The sequence below is a fragment of the Nelumbo nucifera genome, chromosome 5 (genome assembly GCF_055504915.1).
Source record: "Nelumbo nucifera cultivar China Antique chromosome 5, China Antique-T2T, whole genome shotgun sequence".
Lineage (NCBI taxonomy): Eukaryota > Viridiplantae > Streptophyta > Magnoliopsida > Proteales > Nelumbonaceae > Nelumbo > Nelumbo nucifera.
The window spans coordinates 50,221,014-50,236,175 of NC_142653.1; the positions used below are offsets into that span (position 1 = coordinate 50,221,014).

Sequence of the window (15,162 nt, forward strand, 5' to 3'; positions counted from 1 at the left end):
TAACTTAATTATTATATAAATAAATAAAATTAAATACTTAAATATTCTATAATTTATATATAAGAATTAAATTTGAATATTTATCCGATCGAATCAAATTATCCAAATTTGATTCGCTTATGTCAGATCTCAAATTCAAAATCCAATTTTCGAAGCCGCTGACAGCCCTAATTGCTACTTGAATACAACAGTTAAATGACCAAATCAATGGGTTTGTTGGAATTTGACAGCTTTTGGATGAGTATGACCAACTCATTTTCTCCTTCAGGTGATGGGTTGAACGCTCCCACCGTCTGGGTTAAAGACGGGTTAAAAACAATGAATTCGGTTTTTGCATTCCCCCGATGGATAATCATAGGCACTCTCACCTTCACGGCAATATCACAAGATAGAAGCATATTAAGGAATTCTTGTGAAATATTTGATAGTGGTAGAATATATATACACATCCGACTTCCAATTTATACAACCAATCTTTACAAATTTCATCTTTTCTCAAATCCACCTAACTCTATCAAGCTGGAAAATAAAATAGCAATCACAAATACCGAACAAATCACTTCCAATAAATAATTAACCCCAAAAAGAAAATGAAAATACAGATACCTCTCCAATGCAAAAATTTCCCAAGGAAAAACAATACATAAAAAATGAAGGCGCTCAACCATCTAGTTTTCCAGATTATTTACTGGATTCCACTTTCACATTTCCTTGCGGCATCCATCTGAGCCAAGTGAAACACCACAGGCAAGCCTTGCACTGTTTGAGGCTTTGAGCAGTACATTTCAAGGTCTGGGAATGTAAACATCCACCTTTATCTCCGGTAACTGCTACCAGAATAAGATTAAGTATCTATGTCATTGTACTTCACTAAGGCCGTCTAGCACTGGGATGCAAAGGAGATGGAGGGATAGAGGAAGCTAGAAGTGGTCTCTTCACAAATTGATGTTCTAAAAGCTCAGAAGCAGTGGGACGGTGATTTGGGTTAACTTGTAAGCACCGGAAGATGAAATCCCGTGCATCTGGAGATAGAGAATCAGGTACAGGTGGGAGTATACCTCTGCCGATTCTAAATAGTGCTTGCATCTGTGGTCAAAGGCAAAGAAATGGCTGTCAGAATACCAAACCAAGACATGAAGGAGCAGCACACCATTTCTATTAATGGGACAAGATATTAATTCCCCCATAAGCACTCAACATATAGACTTGGCTAAAAGATGTTCAATAACACATGGAATTAACATGGAACAGCTATAACAAAACCAGAAACAATGGTTAGTGTAACCTGTCAGCCTTTGGTAGAGATGCAACTTAGGTTAAGACCAATCGGGCATCTAGCTTTAGGAAGCCATTGAGACTTGCCAAAGGAGTCCCTATTTCTTTCTTTTTTTTTTCGATTGGCAAGTCCCTGATTCTCACCTTGGCACTCAAGTGGAGAAACATTAGTAAGATGCTCACCTTCAAAGTTAAAAGGCACATAGCAGGCCAAAAATTGTTACTCTCCCACATGCAGACACACAACATGCATGGACTTTTTTTTTACATTTCAAAAATCAATAAATCACCAGTAACTTGGCCTAACCAACTTGATTCAACCAGATTATAATTCAAGCCAACACTTGATTCAACCAGTTTGGAATGAGCCGAGTTAATCACAAGAATTCAAGTCGATGGCATTCCAAGATGGAGTTCTTTGGGTTTTAGAATATCTCCCACTACAGAAAAGCAACTCATTAGGAACTTTTCACATTATCAAAGCTGATACCAAGTCCACCTGACAACAGAAATACAACTGAATTTTTAACTGAACTAAAGTTTTACTTTCTTAGGGAAAATAATTAGGTTGCACAATGATCTCAGAATTCTTATATGTGAATTATAACAAGAATTCATCTCAGATTCCTAAAAGAAATCGAGTAAAGATGAGAAGATGGGGGAAACTATATGCAATTAAAGAACTGTTGGAAGGACATTAGTGTATAGGTGGGGATTTTGAAGTAGTTAGATTTTCCCATGAAACCAAAAAATCCAGTCATCAAATAACCACTACCACGATAAACTTCATTCAGTTTATTAGTGACTGAATTGAATGAGATCCCTATGCAATTTTCAAGAAAACCCTATATGCTCACAATTGGATAGGCTTTTGTCACTGTAGATTGGGAAGAACATTGGGAGGAGTCAACATTCTAGAGTTCTGCCTCTTCTTCCCATATTCTGTAGGAAGTTGATTTTTGACAACTGCAATCATTCAAATTAGATTTAACTAGGCTACAAGCAGTCTTTTTTATTTAAATGTTATCTGTTTCACAAGAAAGGATGAAGATGTCACGATAAAAGTGGAGAGGCAAAGAGGAGAAAGAGAGGAAGAAATAGTACAGAAGGAACAGAATAGGTAAGAGATTCAAGACCTATAAACTCCCTTTCTTGGTCTAAAAGCTCCATATATTGGGTTTTCCACCTTGCCTAGGCCTAGCTAAGCCGTCACTGATTTTACATCAAGTTCCCCATGAAGCCTCTCCCCAAAACATTTTAGATCTATTTACCCCTTGCCTAGCTAAACCATCAGCCAAGCTGTTGGCACTTCTAGGGAGCAGGGACCCACTGGAATCTGACCTCCAGTTCTTCCACAAATGACTCAATTATCCTTTATGTGTATCTGTACTTCCACCTCAATTTTTAAATAGAAATATAGGTTTACCCCCAACTTAAGAAGATGACCCATAAGTTAGTTACTTTCCTCTTTCTTTTCTCAAAAAAAAAAGAAAAAGAAGAAGAAAAATAAACCAATATTTTAAAACATAGAGGCGTGACGCGAGGTGTTCCACTACCTAGAGGCATGAGGCATAGTTAAGAATGTAAGAGGCGTAAGCCTCCTTAAGAGGAGGGGGATGAGAAGAAAGGATAAGGAAGGAGAAGAGGAAGGAGGATCTCATTTTTCTTCATTTTTAATAAAATCTTTTATCTTAAAAAGCATGAAGATGCATAGCACTGCTCTAGTTGAAAGGGCGGGGGGTCTTGTCGAAGCGGAGGCGAGTGAGCGAAGCAAGCAAGCTGCTCGCCTCTGCGGCAAGACCCCCCTAACAAAAAATAACCATAATGGGCTGCATTGAAATGGGGGGGGGCCCACTTTCTTTCCCCTCATCTATTCTTCCCTTCCCTTTCTTTTCTGTTCCTTTCCTTTTTTTCTTTTTTCGTTCTTTTTTTTTTGTCTTTTTATATGAGGTGTGCATGAGGCGTACACCTCTAGCACACCTCATGAAAAGGCCGTATGAGGCATACACCTCTACTTGAGGCATATGCCTCAAAGGTGTCAACGCCTTTGGCCTACACCTCAAGGTGTTTTGGGGGCACCTTGCCTAGAGGCACGTCTCCAAGTGTATGCCTCCCACGCCTTTTAAAACACTGAAATACACTAAATAATAAGGTACAAACAGGTCCACTGAATTACTGTAGTCTCATCTCCACAGATAGTTAGGAAAAGCATCTCATTATTAGTGATTAATAATAATCAGCATATTGAAAAATACAATAAATAATTTTGTTCCAATAGTAATCTAATACATACACAATAGAATGACAAAATTCCTACTTTTTATTCTTTCCCCTCACGTATCTCTCTCTCCTCTCTTTCTTCATCTCACCACTGCTAATAGCACTCTATCACAAAGAATAAACAACCAAGTTTCTAAATATATATATGTAAATTCAAAAATAACTTAGAACCAAACAATTTTGAGGAACTAAGTTCATCCAAGTTTCTTACACTAGAACAAATAAAAAAGAATCCAGATCAACATAAAAACAGGAAGGGAGATGGCAAGTAACCTGGAAGAAAAGGAAAAAAAGAAAAGGAAGAACAATGAAAGAATTACCATGCATGAATACAATTAAAAAAAATGTCACTTACCCATTCCAAACTGGAGTAAGGAAGCTGACCAGTTAACATCTCTAAGACAGTGCAACCAAGGCTCCATATGTCAGCTGGAAGTCCATAGCCACTACTCTTAACAACCTAAAATTGCAAAACTTCATAATCAGAAGCACATAACAGAAAATGCACATCATTGGAGCATTCAATCCCATGAAAAGCCCCCCAAATTGGATTTCCAGAAGTGTCAAATTCTAATTCCCCTTCTTTCCCAGCAGCACTACAATGTGTTTGCTTGTTTTGATCATTAAACAATGTTTTACAGCGTCTCAGCATATAAATTATAAAGAACAAAAAATAACTTTACTTAGTAATATTATTCTGATCAAGGTTCAGAATTTTGATACGATACGCCTCATATCAGACGTATTGTATCATATCAGTGGCTTCACAATATGCCCTTTTAAAGAGGATTCGGGAACCACTCTTTTTTTTAATAAAAAATATGCCCAAAAACCAAATTTTGAAAATAAAAACTAAAAAAATATAAAAACGCATTAAATCAAGTACCAATACGCCCCTGCCGATACACAGGGGCGTATCAAAATTTTAAACTATGATTCTGACATCAACTGATATAACTCATTCAAGTACAATACTGTTAAAAATGGATTCATGCATGCAAGGGTACTTATGTCTTTGTAATTAATCTAGTAAGGGAGCAGCTAAATATGGGCATAGCAAATGTGCCTCGCCCCTATTTGCTAATGTTTTCATTCCAATATAATATCTTCTTAAAAGGCAATTAAAGTTATAAAATCATTGATTTTTATGTAAAAAATAAGAATTTAAGACCCTAGCATGGACTTGTTTGGGATTGCCTTGAGGGGCGTGGTCGGGGGTCCGGGGGCAGAGCCCCACAGCCCAGCTGTTAGGCTCAAAAAAAAAGCAAAAAGTGCAGAATTTTAAAAAGGCACACACCTGGAGGCGCAAGGTACATCAGCGCATGCCTAGGCACACCAGTTGTGCTCCTTTTGAAAGGGGTGTGCCTAGGACCTGGGTGAGGCGCATACCCTAAAATGTGCCTTGCCTGTGTGCTTAGGCACGCCTTTTAAATCACTGACACAACCTAAAACCCGATTAAGGCCAACCCAACCCTAACCCAATAGGGTTGGGTCAGTGTGGGTTTACCATTTAACCCGACCCATTGACATCCCTAGTGTTAAGAGATGCATTCATATATTCAGGGGCATTTATGTCTTTATAATTAATATAGTAAGAAGACAGCTAACTATGGGAATATTTGTAATTTCTCAATCTCATATAAATGCTAATAATAGGAGCATGTTAAGTGAGAAAGAACACAGCCTTAGGACTGTCAATGGGGTTGGGCCCGACCCAATGGATCCAAACCGATTGAGTTGGTTCTGATTCCAGGAACTGGAACCGATGGGTCGGTTCCGGCTCCTTATACATTGTCCCGATTATTATCAGTTCAAAACCAGTTCTACCCAGTCCCAAACCAACTCAGACCCAACCCGAGGTCTATAATACAATATTAAATAATTAATATAATATATAATATTTTCAGCAAGTTTATTATAACCGGATCCATCGGATCAGACCCGATTGTCTTGAGAACCAATCAGTTCAGTTTTGGGTCTAAAATAATAGACCCTATTGGGTCTGGTTCGGTTCCAGGTCATCAGTATTTCTTGTCAGGTCGGTTCCAGTTCTACCTGGACCCAACCCGTTGACAGCCCTAGACACCCTATACAAATCACTTCTATTTTCTGTCAGTTTTCGCTACTTTGATTCTCAAATATCGCAACCAATACAATTGAGATAAGTAGACAACCTTTCAATTCTAGACCTGAGTAGAAAGGTTCCATTTGGATTCATACACACAAGAAAATGAATACGGTGTCCCACTGTAAAAAATTCGCCCAAAAAAAAGATTATTTATATTATTAATATTTTCTAAGTTATATTTATATACCCTTTTTTATGAGTAGTTATACTTGTATATACCCTTTAGGGTAAACTTTTATGAAAAATAAGTGAAGGATCAAAAAAGATAATATATACATAAAATGCAAATATACAGAAATAGTAGACTATGTCAGAGATACTGAACTGACACTGGTTCTCTCTATATTGTTTTACAAACCAGCATTTCAACATATAAGGACTTGCAAAATTGGGATTATTATTGCTTCAATGCATCAGATTAACAAGGGATAGTTATTGCTTTAATGTGTCAAACCAAGTAATTAGAACTTAATAAACATAGTTTAAAGAGAATATGCAGACCTCAGGCGCCATCCAGAATGCAGTCCCTTTGCATGATTTCACATCATTCAATTTGGTTGACTGAGAAGGTGCACAACCAGCAAAGTAAGACAAGAGAACTAATACCATATACAAAGGGGGGAAGTCTGCTCGTGTAAGAATATATAGAAAACACACAAGAGACACTATCACGAGGAAGAATGAAACCTTTGCTAATCCAAAATCAGCAAGCTTAACTGATCCATTCGCATCCACCAATATATTTGCACATTTGATATCCCTTGAAGACCCAAAAATGAAAGAATATTACTTAAGTTGAACCAAATCAACATGTCATAAGATCAGAAGTTAGAACTTGCATTCCTTTTTTATTAATAACAGAGAAATTAATTAATGATCAGTGTCTTAGAAGGCATTGGAGGCATATATGCTCAAAACGCCCTGAAGTGTATGCCAGAGATGCTGATACCTCTGAGGTGTACGCAACAGGTGCAAGAGGTGTATGCCTCATACGCCTTTTTCATGAGGCATGCTAGAAGTGTACACCTCACGTGCCTCACATACACCTCATATAAGACAAAAAAAAGAAAAAAGAAAGGAAAGGAAAAGAAAGGGAAGAGAGAAAAAGAAGTAAAGAAAAGGCAAAAGAAAGTAAAGAAAAAAGGGAAGGGAAGGAAAGAGAGGGGGGAAAGAAAGTGGGCCAGGGGCATTGCCCCCAGAACACAAAACAAACTACAAAGCCAATCCAATCTTCCTGACACCTGCCTTAAACCCTAAAAGAAAACCCAACACCCAAAAGCCCGACTCCAAACAGGAATAGCATCAGGATATACCTACCCACTTCCTTAGAGCAAATCCAGTATCTAAAGCAGAAAACTCTTTCCTTTTCTGTATGATTTTCATTGTCGTCTTCATGGTTTTCAAAACCAGACCGGACCGGACCGGATGGTCGGACCGGAAAACCGGAAATTGGTCACCTGACTGGTTCCGTTTTCCCCCAAAACCACTTTTTTCCCCAAAACCGTTGATTTTGGTCAGCAAACCGCTGAACCGGTCGGTTAACCGTTTGAATGGTTTTGACCGTTTTCCAATTTTTTAATTTTTTGTCAGAACGGGCCGGCTGTTTGGGTCGAACGGTCGGACCATTTGAACCGGTAACCGGACCCCTGACCGGTTCGGTCACCGGTTCATTTTTAAAAACCATGGTCTTCTTCACCCTCTTCTTTGGTCAGACCCAAATAAACCTGGCAAAAAATTTTGATACTTGCAGTTTAAAAACCATGGTCTTCTTCACCCTCTTCTTTGGTCAGACCCAAATAAACCTGGCAAAAAATTTTGATACTTGCAGTGTCTGATTACTTTTCTGCCATCTGAATCTTCTAACTGCGTTAGAATATTTCCCAGCAAGATTGAAGCCACATGGTTATCATTGATTCTTTCTAACTCAAAAATTGAATTCTTTTGAAACATCTGATCTGGCTACCAAATCAACTCCCTCAACGGTATCCTCCCCTGCATCTTCAACTGGCCTCAAACCCTCTTGCACTTCAACATTTCGCATACCACAACCAGACTTATCAGGACCTGTCCTAATTTTCTCCCAACAATTCAATTTCAATCTCTATAGTATTCTCTATTTTCTAGCAACTGCATGATGGAACTATCCAACCAGCAAGAGATAAAATGATAAAAAATTTGAGAAGGAACAAAGTAAGGAAGTATTGGTTGAAACTATAAAATTGAGAGTAGCACATTAGGCAAAAAGTTTGAAGCTGTTTTTGGATTTCAAGATTGAAAATTTCTTCAGAGCTTGGGGTATCATTTGCTGCATCCTCAACTACAAAACAAAGATCTGTTGAGCTTTGGTCTCCCCCAATAAATGGTTGGAAGAAACTGAATTTTGATGGGAGCTGTTTGGGTAACCCAGGCCCCTCAGGTATTGGGGGAGCCATTACGGAAGAAGAGGGGAACATAATTGCTTTATACTCTGGCCTTGTGAAACAGGGTGATGTGGCAAGATCAGAGTTTTTGGCTGCAGTTTTTGGGGTTGAGAAGGCAAAAGAAATGGGTATTAGCAGGCTGATTATTGAGGGAGACTCTAAAACTGTGGTTAAGCGGCTGGTAAAAGGGGAGGGGGTGGCATGGCATTTGAGGAATGATTTCAGAAAATTCAAATGGCTGTCACAGGACATGTTAATCCGAGTGAAATGGGTGAGGAGGACTGCTAATAGCTTGGCAGATAGCTTAGCCAAGCAAGGGGTACATAGAGCACATATGTTTTGGGATCAAATATAGTACTGAACTGGGACAGCTTCTAAAGCTGGGTCATTTCACAATCTCTTGTTGTAATCATGTTTTTCTCATAATTAATGAAACTTTTTCTATGCTGCTGATCAAAAAAATAAATAAAATGATAAAAATTAAAAGGACAAAAAGAACAAGACAATCCTGTTAGAGTATCTGTAGTGTATAACAAGTGTGATCATCTAGAAATAGATATCTAGGACAGAACAACATAATTTTCAAGGCCAACTTCCAGGGTGAGCAACCTGGCAAGTGACTGTAGAATGCCAGTTAGACCTAGGTACAACATATTGGCAAAAGTAAACAACAATTAAGCAACAAAGTACATAAGTGAGAGAACATGAGTGTAACAAAAGGGAAATAAAAGAATGGTTAAAAAATAACATAACAGGTCTGCTGTATCACCTGTGAATGACATTTTGACCATGGAGATACTTGAGACCATTCAGTATCTGCCTTGTGTATGCTGAAACTTGGGAATCCCCCAAACAATACTTCTGATAGAGCTTTGCAAGTGAACCTTGTGTTACAAGCTCAAGGAAGATATAGAGTTTTGTGTCATCCTGTGAAGTCCATTAAGTAGAAAATAAATAAATGACATTAGAAGCAGAATACAGTAATACACATTACCTAGTGGCTGTACAAACAAATAACAGCTAGAACAGAAATGGTAACATTGGGCAATAAAAGACTTGGTAACCAAAATGCTGAAGTCGCAAAATCAAGGAGTTGATTGGATATAACAGGCAAGATGGAAAATACGCTGGCCATCCACAAAAACTCAGAGAAGTAGCCCCTTTTCCTTTTTGAGTTCAAATCCTTGCATATAAATCGTACTAATTGTTATTACTTCCTCTACAATTCTTGATCACATCACATATGGCTCCCCATTGTACATGGACATAAATTGTATGTCATTATATCTTTTTTAACATATCAATACAAGTTTACTGTTGTACAAAAGAACAAAGACACTTAATATAGATTCAATAGGCAAACTGAAGAAATGACTGTTTCAAACATCAAAAAGACCTAAAGGAATGAATTAATTCAACAATTTGAAGATTCTTCTTCTTTTTTTTTCTAATGAGTAACAAACATTATAAGCTTTCTACAAAGAAAGGCTAATTAAACCTCTTGCCAGAAACCTATCCCAGGAGCACCCCATTCAAGTTTTGTTCCATTTACACCTTGCAAGTCAGCAATACGAGTGTCAAATCTTGGAGCCTACATGAACAAGATGTTCAACTTCATTGCAAATAACTTAGATGCTCTAATATGGTAAAGCAATACCCAAGGACTTTCAGAATTTACATTCATCCACTCGATAACCATCCTACAGCCACCTTCCACTTCCAAACTCTCTCACCCTGATGAAAAGGCCAACTTCAGAACATGTAAAAGAAATAAAACTGCCCTTAATGACTTCTCATTTCCTACTGGCCTGCAGTACGTTAGGACAATTTTCCTACTGGTATGTGATGAAGCGCAATCCGGCCGGTCTTAGCTGTCAATGACCTTGCCTCTGAATCGAGTAGCGGGGACCTGAAACGTAGGAGACGAAGAAGCTCCGGGGAGAACCCGGTGTAAAGGCTCCGAAGCTTAAGTTAGGATCTTTCAAAGGCAAGATAAACCAGATAGCGCAAGGGTTTGCATACCTCCTCTTTGAGGGTGGAGTGCCTTTTATAACCACCTCGCGCACTCACTCCTAGACTCCTGTCAGGTCGGGAATGAGTGTTTCCGTGCTTCTGCCAGTCCGGGCGTCATCGCCTCTGCTGGGGCAGAACTGTCACTGCTCCTTTTGTCGGAGCCGTCTCTATAACTGGAGGCAGTGGTGACAGGTGACGGTGGCAGGTGGCCGTTGGAAATGCGGCCGTCAAGCGTCAGATCCCAAATCAGTCAGGTGCGTCGCCCCCGGATACGGACTCCCTCGGTGTCAGATACGGCGTGGTTCGTCCAGTTCAATGCTCCGGAAGCGACGTGCCTGGAGTGATGCGTAAGGCGAAGTCTCGAGTTTGGAGAAGGGGAGGCCCCGAATTGCCATAAGACGAGGTCAAAAGGGAGAGTTCGGGCTCCTCGCAGGGAGTCCGATCACTAAGTAGGGAGTTCGGGCCTCTTGCTAGGGAGTTCGAACTCTAGGTAGGGAGCTCGGGCACTAAGTAGGGAGCTCGGGCACTAAATAGGGAGCTCGGGCCTCTTGCTAGGGAGTTCGAGCTCTAAGTAGGGAGCTCGGGCCTCTTGCTAGGGAGTCCGGGCTCTAAGTAGGGAGCTCGGGCCTCTTGCTAGGGAATCCGAGCTCTAAGTGGGGAGTTCGGGCCTCGGGCCTCTTGCTAGGGAGTTCGAGCTCTAGGTAGGGATCTCGGGCCTGCTGGTCCCTTGGGCGTTTGTGCCCTCGGTATGGTCTTGAGTTCCGAGCTGCTTGCCTTTTTTGCCACGTGCCGTGATTTGCGAGGTCGGGCCAAATCTTCCTTCATCAGTATGCAAAAGTTTGTTTCCATTTTTGGAGCAAACTTAGCCCCCATTTTGAATGAAAAAATGACAGAAAAAGAAAAACTTACTTTCATTTTCAGCACAGACATATTCTTACTAAACGACTGCAAAACTAAACCGGAGTACAAATTAGCCTTAATTCTGCATTTGCACTCTTACCAAACACAGCCTACATCTTCCTGCTTCTTGCACAACATTTACATGCTAGGTAACTGGAATCCCCTTGCTTCAGTCTTTTAGATAATTCAATGTAAGAATACAGTCCAAAGATTATAGCCACATGAACATCTATAATAGTAGGATGTAATGAATTTCCCCAAAGTCATTAATTTCGACCTGCCTATCTAATTATAAATTAAGAATCATAGAAGAATTTAACAATGATGTTTGCACCCACACATTACCATTTTGTATCTGCCTTACAATTGTAGTTGGCCTTCGTGCTTTCTAATATAGAGAAAAATAGCACACATTCTCCCAATTCCCTATCAAGTAATGGTTGCCTTGAAGTAGGACATAAAACAATCTGCTTATCCCTTTTCTAAAACATTGACTAACAGTTTCAGAACAAAATTTATGTTATCCTCGACAAATCTCTTACCAAGCATTCCTTCCCCACACCATTCATCTTTCCAAAACCTCACCCTACTACCATTACCCACCACAAATTTCATGAATCTTGCAATTCTGATGCTTTTTACAACCATGAATGCAATTTGAAGGTAGTCAACATTGATAACTTTTTTCCTCATTCTAAACAGTAAAAACTGTAGTTTTAGGGGTGGGAGGAACTAAAAATCTGAATGATAGATTGTTACAAGAAAAAAGAAGGGAAAAAAGCTGATAGTAAAAAGAAAATAGGAAAAATTCGAAAATGGATAAGAAGCAATACCTTTGTTGTACCATAATATTGAACTATATTCTCATGCTCAAACTGACTTAAAAGGGCAACCTCCTGAAGCAATAAGCAGGGAATTAGATAAAAATCCAATGTTACATATTGATAAAAAAAACATAACCTAAATAATGGTCCCAGCCATCTGAAGTCTTGGGAAGGGTGAACAGGATACAGACCTAGCCTTTGGCTTTTTTACCCAAAGTGGCCACTCTCAAACTCGAGAATGCATTCTCATGCTTGTTAAACCCAAGTTTTAAAAATTAAACCAAGAAATGTTCTATGTTAAAGTTAAGTATCAAATAAATGGAGTCTACTATGTGACCCCGAGTCCAAGAGAAGTCAAACAAATTTACCAACACATGGTTTGAAGTGAAAAAAAGAACTGGGCAAAAACTTTTCTTCTTTAATAAGTTGGTACATCACACTCTAACCTGCTCAAGTTGATAAAGGCTTTGATTTCCCTGGTTTCCTTGATCAAGCAAAATTTCTTTAACAGCTATAAAGAATCCATCACTACAAGGAAAATTTACGATAGTGCATTAGCAATGATCAAGTTCAAATCTATATTAATAAGATCAAGTAAGTATTTTGCCCTTTCACCATAATCAATCATATCTCAGTCTGCAATACTATATATAGGCAAATGGTTTTGTAGTTGGGCCTAGTAGGAACCTCTCCTACACGACATACATTTTCCCTGACAAATGGAGTAATGATGCGATATATGATATATCCAAGTTGTCCATTGGATCAGGGACTATCTGGGTCGGCTACACTGAATTGGATTCTTTTCTGAATGATACAACAAAAATTCAATAATTTAATCTAAAAAAAATCTACAAATAATGGCCTATCTTGGTCAAACTCCCCCTTAAATAAAACGGAAAAGTACAGACAGGCCCAATGCAGATTTCTGATTTCCACTACAGAGATATATACATTCAAAATGTCAACAACCCACACTCTATGCACCAATCCCCACCCATGAATTGGCATCAATTCTGAGCTGGCACCTACCCCAACAGTACTTTGGGCCTACAAATTCTGGCCCTGGGCTGAACCGTCATTCTCCCTAAAGAAAATGGGGGCAAGTTAGAAGATATGGATATTTTGGTCACATAAAATCCAGACATTCAAAAGCACATTCAGACTTTTTTAAGTACTAGTTATATGCGGGCAGTTTTGTGAATGGTTATAAGTGGCCAGTTTCTGAAGTGAGAGTAAAGGATATATATGCCCTGATGCCCTCTTTATGCCCGCTGTATGCTTAGACAAAAGGGGTAGAAAATGTCTAGTAAAAATTCCAGAAAAAAGGGCATTTGCTCTTTTATAAACAGTATAGATAGATTATAGTTATAGCAGACCTCCTTGGTTTTAATATTAGATTCAAAAAATGCATAGCAGTGTTTCATGGGGTGTGAAGCGCCAAGATAAATGTTTAGCACCAAGAACATCTCAGTCAGGGGTTCGACTACGATATGGAAAAGATATGATATATAGGAAAAACAATTGACCAATAAATTGGAATCATAAACGTGGTAGCGAATCAGGTGTCATCTATCAAAATTCATAGATTTTCCCCTCAGTAAGAACTATTTCAGAGAACATGAGCAATCCGGTGAACCAAGGACAGGAAGACACATGAAAGTAGTAAGAAATATACCGCAGCCTAACAGACGGACTGACAGAGAATTAAGCATTGTACTTACTCAGCGATCCCTTCATAGACAGTTCCGAAAGAACCACTACCGAGAAGTTCGCCCCGTTGCCACGACATGATGGTACGTCTGGTTCTTAGAGCAGGCGAAATATTATTAGAAGTGGGATCAGTGGTCGTGCTGGAGGAATCGTCATCGTTTGACGTCGTAAACGAACAAGACTCAGATAAACCAGTAGTATCACTCAGTCTCTTCACATGTTCTACTAATTTGGCATCAACTGTCACAACACCCTCATCATCTTCTTCAGATGTTGCATCATCCTTCTCTTCATCAGAGGAGCTCGTTTCTACAAGACTTGACAGTGAAGGACCTCTATCATCAGGTGCAAAAGAGTTAAAAATATCCCAAGTTGACGCAGACTTCATATGATCAACCTTTTGCGACATGGCCGGTGGAGGAGCAAGCACCGGAGGTCGAACCCCCTTAATTCCTCCACCTCCCACACCACCGCCGCCGGGAGAACCATGAGAGCCCAAGGGAACTGAATGCCGGCTGTTAAACAGAGGAGCACTAATCGAACGATCTTCCGTCGATCGATGCAAAGCTTCATCACTAACTTTAACCCTAGTAGACAACCTAATCGGCGAGCCATCTTCCCTCTCTTCTCCCGCTACTGCAGGAGGAGGAACCGAACTATCTTGCATCGACCGGTCGACAGCTTCATTATTAACTCTAACCCTAGCTCTAAACCTAGCCGACAAATCATCTTCCCTCTCTTCTTCCTGTATTTCAGGAGGAACCGAACGAACTGAACGAACCGAACGACCTTTCCTCGACCGATCCACAGCTTCATTGCTAGCTCTAACCCTAGCTGAAACCCTGATTGACCTGCCATCTTCCCTCTCTTCTTCTTCTACTTCAGGAGGAGGTTCTGAGCGAACTGAACGAAATGAACGATCTCCCGTCGACCGGTCCGCATCTTCATCACTAGCTCTAAGCCGATCAGGGGGCCGAAGCCACGAACCATCTTCCCTCTCTTTTTCCTCTTCATCAGCTGGTTCCACTGGCCTCTCATTTACATCAACCACAAACTTACTCAATCGAGACCTTGGCAAGACATCGGACGAGCACCTGGCCTTCCGGGCCTCCCACGCGGCCGTCGGAATCGCGAAGTCATCCGGACCGGAAAGCCCCAAACTCCGACAGAGTTCGTTGATCTCTTCGGCGCCTTCAACTCGGAAGCTAGTCTTGTTACTGATAGAGCCAACGTCGAGTGAGCGACTAGCGCGCAGAGTGGGGGAGAGATCACCGGGAGGCGACGAAGAACTGCCAAAGGGATCGTAGTCGATGTTCTTCACGGCGTTCCTCCGTTCCAGCTTCGGTTTCTGTCGGCTGGGGTTCCGGTCCATCGACTCCTCGTCCTTCTTACTACGGCTACCAAACAATCGAGGTAAGCGATGCATCGGTGACTCCCGCTGTTCTCGATCCCGGCGAGAGCCGAAGAGCACGCGCCATTACCCGAACGACACTTCTCTGACAACCTTTTATCGCTTCTCTCTCCTCTGTATGTGCAACGTTGGATTCTCGTCCTTTTTCTCGAGGTTTAATTTGTATTTTTGATGTGCAGTACGGACGTCCTTATGTAA

At 40.3% G+C, this 15,162-nt stretch overlaps 1 protein-coding gene across 2 annotated transcripts; it reads right to left on the reverse strand.

Annotated features, from left to right (window-relative positions):
* Positions 1-399: 399 nt before the first annotated feature.
* On the reverse strand, positions 400-15,099 carry LOC104588734 (mitogen-activated protein kinase kinase kinase 1-like). 2 transcript variants are annotated; one of them, XM_010246796.3, is made up of 8 exons: positions 13,565-15,098; positions 12,287-12,368; positions 11,850-11,912; positions 8,873-9,030; positions 6,371-6,443; positions 6,185-6,244; positions 3,911-4,015; positions 400-1,086 (listed from the first exon to the last, which is right to left on the reverse strand). In XM_010246796.3, exons 1-8 carry the CDS (start codon positions 14,977-14,979, stop codon positions 871-873), a joined length of 2,172 nt encoding a protein of 723 aa, XP_010245098.1. In that variant the 5' UTR covers positions 14,980-15,098; the 3' UTR covers positions 400-870. The 2 variants fall into 2 exon arrangements, with proteins under 2 accessions (XP_010245098.1, XP_010245099.1); XM_010246797.3 differs by lacking the exons at positions 6,185-6,244; positions 6,371-6,443 and having other exon boundaries at positions 13,565-15,099.
* Between the last annotated feature and the right edge of the window lie 63 nt (positions 15,100-15,162).